The sequence below is a fragment of the Spea bombifrons genome, chromosome 2 (assembly GCF_027358695.1).
Source record: "Spea bombifrons isolate aSpeBom1 chromosome 2, aSpeBom1.2.pri, whole genome shotgun sequence".
Lineage (NCBI taxonomy): Eukaryota > Metazoa > Chordata > Amphibia > Anura > Pelobatidae > Spea > Spea bombifrons.
The window spans coordinates 27,032,451-27,044,597 of record NC_071088.1 but is presented as its reverse complement, the minus strand read 5'-3'; the positions used below and the strand labels follow the sequence as shown (position 1 = coordinate 27,044,597).

At 37.4% G+C, this 12,147-nt stretch overlaps 1 protein-coding gene across 1 annotated transcript; it reads right to left on the bottom strand.

The window, feature by feature from the left end:
- Window positions 1-7,359: 7,359 nt before the first annotated feature.
- SUPT4H1 (SPT4 homolog, DSIF elongation factor subunit) lies at window positions 7,360-11,744 on the bottom strand. The gene is made up of 5 exons (XM_053456329.1): window positions 11,640-11,744; window positions 10,226-10,332; window positions 9,699-9,754; window positions 8,478-8,531; window positions 7,360-7,903 (listed from the first exon to the last, which is right to left on the bottom strand). Exons 1-5 carry the CDS (start codon window positions 11,706-11,708, stop codon window positions 7,836-7,838), a joined length of 354 nt encoding a protein of 117 aa, XP_053312304.1. The 5' UTR covers window positions 11,709-11,744; the 3' UTR covers window positions 7,360-7,835.
- Between the last annotated feature and the right edge of the window lie 403 nt (window positions 11,745-12,147).

The window sequence follows — 12,147 nt, the reverse complement described above, 5'->3', positions numbered from 1 at the left end:
AAAGTAGGAAACACTACAGCGTTTAGACCTGTCTAGTAGTGCTTTCTACTTTATGGCTGGCTGCACTGTATGTCTTCAATGCCTTGAGCAGAGATCGTAGGTCTAGTGTTCTTCAACCATGTGGTCCCTATATGACATCATACTTCACAACTGTACGATGAACAAATTGCAATGGTTAAAATATAGATATCAGTTGTTATAAAATCACCTGTTCCTGTTGCATATTAATGCATAGATTTGAACAGAAATTAATCACATGAAAATAAGAATAAAGAAAAGAATTATTTCCTGAACAGTTTGGGTATTTAACTGTACCAGGATTGATGTTTTAAATGCAACATTTAGCTACAAAAAGCTTTACATAAGGTAAAATGCCGGTTTAAATAAAGGCCTTCTTAGAGAAAATTAAAAGAGTACATGTTATGGATTGGTTGCTTTGTAACTGCTTGGTAAAGTAAGCAGAAGTGGTTTGAGGGATGTCTTCTTTGGCAAAACAAATTTCTGCACTTACCAAAGGGAACTGACGGACCTGCAGATGGCATACTTCCTCTTGTAGCGTGAGATTCAATAACAAACTCCTCCTCCTTCAAAATGAAATAAAAAATATATGTGATCAGATCTGGAACATGCAGTTATCTACAAATCAACCCAATAAAAATCCACTGGTTAAAATGAATGGCCATTAATGACCATCTACTCATTGTTAGTCAACTTATGCCTTCAGAAGACAACCATCACCTTCACAGCTTTTTACATAATTACATTTGTTGAAACTCAATATAGATTGGGGTATTTGTTTTTCAATCAGTGTAACTGCTGGTAATGCATGTTCTGTGGCAAAATGTGGCAGAACTTGCATTCATAATTCCCTTTATCCTCATTCCACTGCCTGACCCCATTAACATGAGCAATATATCTTAATTGGGACGATCCCAGATCCCACTGTGTTATCATGGAAAATGCATACTGGGGTCCAATTTCAAAGGGAGCTCAGCTCCAGCTGTCTTCAATAGGAGTGCAACATAACAAATACAGGAAGTGTACTCCAGTATGCATCTTACTTATACTTCCGGGTTTCAGAGGTCGTCAGCCAAGGGGAGGAGGAAATGAGACAGAAGTCTCATAGCCAGATGCCAATAACTAAATAACTAAAGCATGCATGCAGTAACATGGACTCCAATTTGTATTAAAAGATACAAGCAATTTTGGGGACTATACTGTCCCTTTAAGGTGGCTGCTCACTTGGTATACATGCAAGGTAGCGTTCTAATACAAACATATTTTTATTTTAATATGGAAACATCTGTCTTAGCTAAAAGAGATGTATTATATTGCTTTATTTAGAAATAGGTCTGTACCTTATTACTGAGAACTCCATATCTTGCAAGCTAAGGTCTTCTTTTCCAGACCTAAAGTCAGCAGAAACTGGAAAAGAAATATGTGTATATTTAGTCTGCACAAAACAAAAACAAAAAAAAACATGTTTGAATGAATATATATTGTGCCGGTTTTTCATCAGAAATATTAGAATTCTTCCTTTATCCAGTAGTTTGCACTGCAATTATATGATCGCAACCTGGTTTTCCGGCATTGTCGCGGGTAGCTGCCCCGCTCTCTCTGCTTTTCGCTAGGTGGCTAATAAGACAAAAGAGGGCAAGTGGCCATGTCTCGTATGCAGCCCACTCCTCTCCACCTTTTGCCATTCACCCCAATAGAGGTAGAGAGCAGACACGCATACGTATGAGGCCCCAACTGGTACGTTAGGGAAGCACAGCCAGCCTAATGAGGACTTTGGGTCTTGAAAAGTTTTAGAATGCACCTTTTAACACAGGAATAAGCCCTGATCAACTAGATTTGGACTCTAATCAATAATCTTCTGATTAATCCAATTTGGCACTTAATCCTGCTAATGGTCCAGTATATGGTGGACATCTCTGCTGTTTAACCCAATGGTATTATTTTTTAGTGTGCTTTCTAAATAGATAATAGTTGATGTATTACCATAATACTACATACCATGAACAGGGTATGAAAGAAGCCTTATTGTACAATAATTGCCGTTTCAGTAGTAATTAATTACTCAGAACACCTCGATAAATTCATCATCTTGTCTATACTGTACTAAGCAGAAGCCTCCATGGGCAGCAGGCATCTAAGAGCAGCAGGTACCATGGGGCAACCATCGACCAATCATCAGTCCCCGTAAACATTCTCCTCTTCCTTTTCATGCTTACAAGACGTATCCCTAACCTCCAGCGTTAACCCCCCCTCTCAAAATTCTAGAAAAACCTTAAAACCCATTTTTTTTCAGAGAAGCGTGCAATCTTTGTAGCTAAAACTTATCTTATCTCCCACTAATACAACTCCCCAAATAATCTGTGGCACTATCACTCCCTCTTTCTCTGTATCTTGTGTCTTTCTACACGCCCGTTCCCTGCAGATTGTAAGCTTGCGATTAGGACTCTCTTTACTTAATGTATCGGTTTCTCTTAGTCTGTCAATTCTAGTTTTGTCATACCCTTTGAATGTAGGTTCTGTAAAAAAAAAGTGCTGCGTAATAACAATACAAAAAAGCAAACGGAGTGGGCAGCTGTGTTCTGATACCCCTCGCCTATAAGAAGGAGCATTTGGAAACCTAAAAAGAAAATAAGGTCAAACATTTCAAACAACCTCTTAGTTTTCAGGATCATGATAAGTAAGAAATAATGTTACTAACTAAAGAGTTAACTGTTAATAAAATTTTAGGAAGTGCAAAAAAACAATAGCTTCCCCTTGTCGAATATCTTAAAGGACAGCTGTTAACATTTCTTATAAAGTTTATAATTTAATGCATTTATATGTAAATTAAAAGAAAGTACATTTTAATCTACCCTGGGGCAAATGATAAAACATCCAACTTTAGTCTGTTGTGCTTTGACACTGCATACATGCGCAAGCACCTCCCCACAAACGTTGGCAAGTAGGGACTGAACTTTAATTATTTTAATTTATTGTTTTATATAGCGCCATCGTATTCTGCAGCGCTGCACAATGGATAAACGGGACATGACAATTCGTATTTAATATAACAATTTGGCAGAGATATGTGGGTCACTCTGAATTTAGAAATAGATTTTTCTTAAAAAGAAGAAATCCACTATTTCTAAGTGTAATTAAAAATAAAAATACTAAAAAATTATAACTGTTGTCCTTTAAATTGTGGCATGATATGTATATTTAATTATATATATATGTGTATATATATATATATATATATATATATTTATAATGTGTCTGTATTTGTGACTCACAAATATATTACAGATAGATGCTGTTATACATTCTGAATGATATTTATATCCTATATAATGTATATATTTATTTCAACCTATTTTTCATTAATTACGGATTTTAATTGGTTTATAATTGGCTTATTAGGAAGGATTTTTGAAGTATTAGTAGGGTTTTTTTTAATAACTAATCTACAGTAAATTATTTTACAATTAGATTAAAATATTTACTTGTTTGTCGCAACAATTAAATATTCCAACAGATGTGCCATTGTGTTTGTGTCGTACTAAATCATTAAAAAACTTCCAAAATTCCATTGAAAGCACTTTTAAATGCTACTTGTTATCCCATCAATTATATCTCTATTAACCATTTAAGTATTTATGAACGGATACTATAAATACAGTTCTGAAAACCCTAATTATTGTTAACATTGTATAATTCTAAATGCCGTTTTATTATTGTAACTAATCAGACTGCTCTCTGTCTAGAGGCAGTTATATTTAGAATGCAGTGGTTTAAATAAGACAAACATATTCTATAATGCCAGCTAAAGGCATTAAAATATCTATTTAATATTGTGTCTCCAATCTATGTCAAATCAGCAGACATTTGTTTTTTGCTTTCTAATAACAGCATTAATTAAACTTAAATGTAAAAGATTCAAATCTTTATAGGTATTTTTTGTATATAAATGTTTAGTGTATTCCTATATGAGGAAAAAAATATATATATAAAAATTATAGTATAGTTTGGTAAGATAGAAATCCTGTGTGTGTGTGTGTGTATATATATATAAAACAAATGTGTGAATGCAGTAATGTATATTAGAACCATTGCTAAGCTGCAACACTCACTCGTACTAGAGTTTTTTTGATCTTGCGTATGGATAGGTGAAAGTATCTATAGACAATATGGAGTAACTATGAACTATTTGAACCCGCAGATCCGCTTTAAATTTAGTTTAAAAAAAAAAGGAACCAGTGTGCTACATTTCAAACGGGCTGGAAATTAGGCCAGGTAGGACTCGTTTTTCATGCCGCTGGTGCAGGTGGCTAGCTCAACGGTTCTTAACTTCCTGCCCAGCTGAGCTCGCAGCGCCATTTATAACACGCATCATCGCGCCCTTCAGCAGCATGTTACCCGCATCCTCTTAGCTGGGAAATCTCACCCCCTTCATCAGTCGTCTCTTGATTCCCCCCCCCCAACCATGTTTCACTTCTCCTTTCAATCTTTACCGACCTTGCCTCATAAGACGTTATGTTTGTGACAGGAAGTAGAGACCATGTTTAAAACACATTTTTAAAGGCGGCAAAAATTTCTCTATATTGCAAAACTTTGCAAAAGGAAAATAATAAGGTTTGAAGGAAACGAGATACTTTATATATTTTTATTGTTTAGGGTGTAAATGATATTTTGTATAAACTCTTTACTGCCATTGATGGGACTTCCCCATTGATTTGCACTGAAGGAGTTGATCTACGCTATGGGATTATATTGATCCCTATGCTGGAGACAGTCGCAGGTGTCCAACAAGAGGGCGCCACGTCGGATTCAAACAAACCTATAGTTAAGTGTTGGCTTCATAAATGGGGGGTTCTTAATGGCATTATATGCCCACTGGCACCAGTATTTCTGAATGGTTTAGCGAATGGCAAAGAGTCCCACTTATTTAAGAGCAAAGATAGGATAGGATAGTTTGGCAATTAATTGGTTAAAAATACTAATTACAGGGATTTAGTTATTTTTAACGACTAATCCAGTGTATAATGCCGTTTTTTTTGTTTTGTTTTTTATTATAAGATGTTATATTTGGGTGCAGAGAGTTTTCTGGCTTGGAGTTTAATCAAAATGCATAAAACTATTTGAAGACTAAGATCAGCAATACAAGCTTTATATTGTTATCTTCCAAGGTCTTACAAGCCAATGGGGGGGGGATAACTTTCTTTCAGTTAAGGGAAGCAGTTTTGCAATGTTTTCTAAGAGATACACAATTGAAGGGAAAGATCTGTTGGAGTCAGATGGATAGAAAAGGGGAACATTAAAGTTTCCACTTGTCCGTCGACAATGCATTTTAGGACAGTTGCATTGAAAGTCATTATTATAACGGAAATGTTTGTAGTATTTGTCAGTAGTGTAATGCATTTCTATGTGGAGATTCCCTATAGTAATAAGGCATTAGCTGCAATAACAAAATGGAATTCTGCATTACATGCCTGCCCACTCTAGGTAAACCCTTATGCAGTATTTATATAGTGCCTTTCTCTCACTCAATTAATGGTTCTGCATTCAATGTCTCAGTTAATGATAAAACAAAAGTTTCTATTTAATCCATTATCAATGTAACATGATACTTTTAATAAAACAAATCAATGATATCTATCAGGCTAGACTACACTTACTGTAGAAGTTTGTCCGTTGGCTCATCGTTGGGTTTCTTGTCATGTAACCAGCGCTCGCTTCTTGCCGTCTTCACCAGCGATCGATGGCTAAAAAGAACCCGACCAGGCCACCCTCCTCTTTTAACCGCTCTGAGCCAAACGTCACAAACCACAGAGAGGAACTAGTATACGTCCCACCCATAAACCAGAGATCGAGATGTTACCATGTCTGAAGACAGGCCGATGTATGTCGCAAGTCATGTGTTGCAGAAAGATAGTTCACTTGCGAGAGATACACAGCGACACTTCTAGATTCAGCAAAAGTAAAAAGTAATTTAAAAAAAAATATGCATATACATTATATATAAACCTATATATAAAGTAATAACAGAATTATACAAAACTACGACCTATTTAAACCTACACCAGCCTTTACACAGAACCATTTGGCAAAGAATTTTGAGATGTTCCGCTGACGCAATAATTTGTCAGTAAACACGGTGCATGGCCTTTCTTAAAAAATAAATATAAACCTGTCGGGTTTTACTATAGGCTACAAGTTCCAGACGGCGCTTTAAAACAGGGGGACGCACTATTGATATCTACAAGTAATCTAGGACTTTACCACTGCGTTTCACAATTGTTTCACCTAGATTATCTGATCGTGGAAAATAGCTACCAATACCGCAGCAAAAGCTTTTAACAGATGTCATGGTTACCGGCAAAACTGCGCACAAAAGACTGAACGAATAAAATGGTAACTTCCTAAATTTGAAAACTAAGCCACAGCATGTTTACAGCCCTGACCCAACTTTAATCACACAGTGCAATGCAGAACCCACTTAATGCGTTCCTAAGCAGAAGAAAATAAGGATTTAAGTGAATATCGGAATGAAAACAAACACGCAGGAGGTTGCAGATTCCCTTTGCAGGCGAGGAAGAGCGAGATGTGCTACAGAGGGAGGTGGACTGACAGTCAGCACTTGGGCGCGGGGGCTGCTATACAGATACATCTTATCTCCGTACACAGCCTCTTCTACAACATGCTGTGGTTAGCAATCATTCAGGAGAGGAGGCCCTAGGGCCAGTTAAGATTCAGTTTCCCAAATGCTGTACACAATAGCATTGAATGTATCAAACACTATTTGAAGAACACGCTACCAATGGTAGTACATCCGTTTACATTTTTAGCACAGGAGCTCATGCGGTGCTGGGCTAAATTAAAACATACAGCACTACATAGAGACTTTACATGGACTATAGAACAACCAAGTTGGCTAAATAAGAAATGTATATATTTCTTAAGAATGTAGTAGAGGAATTGTGGGTAGGCTGAATAGAACATATTTCCTGCTCCCACCCCCATTCTTGCTTCTCTTTCTGCCTCCCGCCTGCATTCACCGCACAGGAAGTGACAAAGCTGGTTACGATTTGCTGGGTTGAGGCAGCCAGCTTGAAAGTAGCAGTTATGTCTATATATGGAGATTCATTGCGCGTTTAATATTAACCCATGCAATTAAAAGGTGCCAATCCCAAGACGATCACACACACACACACACACACGTTTTGAAATAATTACACTTGGAGTCATTTTGTTAAGCACTTGGAGTAAAAATAAAAAAAATTTAACTTTTTGCCTTATAATGTAATAAAGTAACATTGTAGTAAAAAAGCCTTCTCATTGTTATAAGTATTCATTTGCACAAAATATGGCTATAAATCTTTATTTACTTGGGTTGGGATTAAAGCATTAACATTTTTGTAACATTTGTTGGTTCCAGTGTCCCCTTTAACTGTTAACCATTTCCTTTCATTAGATTAGGGCACGTGACGTCTTCGTGGTTGAGAAGTTTTACATTCAGACTGAGGTAGAGACATGCATAGGGTTTGGGAGATACAGATAAAGTATGAGGCAGTAACTTGGAACAGAACGTACATCTCTTTTTTTGTACAACTTTATTGGGTTTTAGGCATCGCCAAACTCAGCCCAGAGTTTGATAATCTGATCAGATGACAAAAATGCGTAAAAAAAAAAAACTAGGTATGTGTGACCTGTCAAGGCCAACACCCCACCCCCACCCTGAAAAACAAGGAAACCACAGCTTCAGCAACACAACTGGAAAATAAAACCAACGGAAGAGAAGACACATAGGCCCAATCTCTGCTACAGTCCCCCTCCCACAGTCACGTCTTGATGGCGGTGTCTCTGGATTTGTATACCACACCACGACTCTTCAACTCACGTACAATGCCTGAAAAAAGAAAAAAAAAAAAAAGGACAGTTACCATTCAGAGTCCATACACATAATCTCCAGCAATTTCCCCAAAACAATCTTCAGATTATATTTGGTTAGGGAAAGAAACCAGCATTTCTCAAATTATTCTTAAAGTATTCATAATGGGGGCAGGGGGGTTGGAACACCCAGATACCTATAAATTACATGTACGAGCTCCCATTTTTTGATGTGGTCAAATTGTGACTCCAAACCCAAGTAGGTTAGAAATGGTAAAGAACATCACACTATCGATCTTATATTATTAGATTATCTCAGTTTATCAGACTGAGTGTCTCTCCTTTTAAAACTGGAAAGAGAAATTGGTTTCAGTCAATTAGCCGAGCTAGATGGTAATTTTTTGGCACAAAGAGACAAATAGTTGTAAAGCCAGTGTGAGCATATCCGTACGGATGGGCAGAAGCCTAGGAATGCTATTTACCATTAATCACTGGAAGAGGAAGACCACCTGTCCAGCGGGTGAATCAGTTTAAGCTCCACATGGATCAGAAGAAACACAAAGCGTAATTAGCTCCAGGTAGGATTGGCTTACCTTGTGGCAGGCGGCCAGTGACAGATACGGCATACACACCCGGTTTAAAATTGGCTAATTGAAGAGGAAAAAAGTGAGTTAGTACATTACTAAACAGTCAAAACCTGACTCTCCATTATAATCAAACTGCAAGACTATTAAGATAATTAAGTCCACGTATAAAAGGCACATCAATTTCAGTTACATAAAACCCTTTAAAAAGTAAAAAAGCAAGCCCTCTTCTATAGATGCTTCTCTGCACCCTTTATTTCCTGCTGTGTCTCTGAAGGCATTTATCATTGGCGAGTAAAACTGCTTCCCCCAACCGAAAAACTCCAACACCTTTTCTAATATATCAAAGTTTCGCCACACTGGTATGTGTATTTATAAAGCTGACAAACAATTTTCTAAAGAAAGTAAGTTTTATAATTTTTCAGATGTCCCCTTAAAGATCTTGCCTGGTGTTTTCTGTGCAGAATGATTACTGCCATTACCCTGCATATAAAGTGCATAATAATCCACACTCCAGAGTAGTATGAACAATATCCCCGATGTAGTAATGGTATAAAAACCAAAGATAATTCTAGTTCTGCAAACACTGGCATGTCTGTTATATCTGCAGATAAATACTAAAAGTTACTTAAATTCTCAAAAAAGCTCACCACATTTTAAAACATGCAGCATAAAAAAAACACTTTTTTCTGCTTTCAAGATGTTTTTTCATCAAATTTCATGTATGTAAAAAAGTAATATTTTTTACTGTTAGTAATGCTATTTAAAAGAAAAAGTTAAACAGCACTGCTTGTGTCTTGGCACCGTTAGAGTCATCCATAGTAATTCGAAAAGCAACATCTGTACATGCTGTCAGCTACTGACTTCCGATGAACATAACAGAGGTTGAATTTATTTTCACCCACGTGTGTGTCTAGGGAAGTGCTCTAGCGATGTAGTTGGGAAAGCTTGCAATGTTCTCATCAGTGCAAACTTTCAGAAAAAGGGTATTTGAATACATTAACTGATACATTCTTTAAAAGCTCAATCAAGTATTATCAGGACAGTCTAACGGCTACTTTAGTGAGAACCTAGATAATTGCGCTAGGAAAGGGTTACTATGGCCAATTTTACCACATTCTGATCACCCCAGCCCTCATTCCAGTCACTGAAAGGGTGTTGTAACCATAAGAACAAGAATAAAATTACTTTTGGATTTTAATATTTCCAGTATAAATTGTGAATACTCACTTATTCGCTGCCACTTGGATACCCAGCTGTCATCAGGACTCATCATGGCCACAATCCTGCAGATGAAAATGCTTGTGTCAGCATGTTTTTACATAATTTTTTTTATTTTATTTTTTTATTATGCTTGTTTACTTCTGGAAACCAACTGTGACATCATGCGTATCTCATAAGGTTATTTTATCTTATAGCCAAAATGTAAAAGACCCTTCGCAAGTAATCTGCTGAGCAGCACTGTGTGGACGTAGAAGACATTTTATTCATCTCGTATCACTTGGCTACCCACAGCTATTATATTAATTCACAATATTATTTGACTAGATCTGTTGTGTGGTTTTACTAGGATAAAATGACTAATCAACACATTTCTGTGTGACTGGGCATAATTAAATGTTTTGAAAAGCACCTATGGACCTGTTTCATTGGTATCTTTTATAATAATGACATAACATATTTTAAACTGTCTGTGACATAGTTAACAAATCTTAACAACGTTACTCTTATTTCAACAAATAACATTCCAAATATACCCATCAAAGGAAGAGCTGGTGCAATCATAAACCATCTCACGGTTTCCCTTCATCTGTACATATGCATCACAGTTGTCACAGCCATCGTACTCAAACTGATCTATGGTCTACAAGAAAGAAAACAAAAGCATATAGCGTTAGAAGAGATGCAATACGTATGCAAATTACAACACAGACTAGAGGACTGCATCGGGATGCGGGTCCGGTCAAAAAACTTGCGTGTGAAGAAAAGAGTCCCACGCAGGGCTCTAACACAGAACTCCATTATTGACAGTTATGATTTTTTTCATGTGTCAGATCAGCCAGTAGTGTAGGCAAAGAGATATATAGATTATGTGATTCTATTCATCCCATAAGAAATGCATCAAAGGGATACTCTAGCCATCATTTGCACTTTAATGCAAATACACTAACCGTTCGGTCCATTTAAATTTCTATGGTGTCCTCCTCACCAATGCGCGGGGGAATTCAGCACCACCATATATATTTAAGCCTTCACCTGCCCCCCCCCCATGTATATCTCCATGCACACCACAGCCTGTCAAGCTCTGGCCCTGCAAATGCTGGGAGCGTGCGTACGTTTATTTTATTTACTTCAAGGATTTATCCTCCCCAGTACTAAAGTACTCAGAGTACTTTAAAACACATTCTTCTTTAGCGGGGCTGTCAAGTTTCCCTTTAAACAAATTAGTAAAACCTAGAGAAGACAAGCACAGGGAAAATAGCAGGAACTGACAAGTGAGTAAAACCGAGGGGGAGGGGGGCACGCAAAGGCTTGGTCCAATTTAAGGTACATCTAACCTGTTTATATATGAATATATATAGCATATATAGCATAAAACATGTATAACATATATATTTTATATAGCATAAAACACAACTACAATGTTGGGTTATATTGAAAGCAGACGTATAGTCGGACAGCAAAATGTTTACAGTTCCTGTAGGCAGTGATCACGTCGTATAACACTGCCAAGTGGTACCTTCGGCATACATTATGATGATATAGTACATTGTAAGCATTTAAGCAGGGTTTAAAGGCCACAATATCAGGCAGTGAATACAACGCATAACACAGGCTTGTGTATATACATATTACGTATAGCCATATTCTATATAGAGTGCCAGTGCTTTTTGCCCACGATGCTGGGTTACAATGGACTGGGGAGACGGATACGGTATATACATGTTACAAGACGTCCCGTACAGCGCAGGCATAATGACCACAGGACGGTGTTATAGAAGGGATAAAGAGCTAAAATGTGAACGTATTCCCACAATTCGTGAGCACTGTTTGCGTGTACTCCCCAGGCTACCAACTTATTAACAGCTGGCGCCCGGAAGCCTACAGAATACACTTATATTTCACCTCATAAACTCCGTCACACATGTAACTGTGCAAACACGCTCTCACCTTCACGAGGGAACACAACAGGCAGGCTCTAAGATGCCTTAAATCTTTGGGCACCGTTTCCAGCGCCATCTCAGCCGAACCGGAAACACGTCACACCGAAAACAGGACGCAAAATCCCTCACGGAACACCATAGAGTTCACAATAGTTGTTATAATACAGAGCCGCCCTATCCCCGGCATACGAAACTCGTTGGTTTGTAAATATACGCAATAGAGTGCTGAGGTTTGGAATGGATCTTATGTTCGTGAGAACGCGTGCGGTTCTTTTTTGTTAAGACTTTTGCATTGAAATATATGTCTATAAACGTCAGATGGCGTTATTATTCTAGTAGAAATTTACACTGCGGCTTAAATGTTGTTTATGCTTTGGAAAGATGTTGGTATGGCTGACTTTGACACCTCATTTCTAAGAGATAAAAGAGAGCTTCTAAAAACAATGATTCAGATCAATTAAATAACCATTAGATAGTCAGCCACTGGAGGCTGGGCCAATATTTGTATTTTTGCT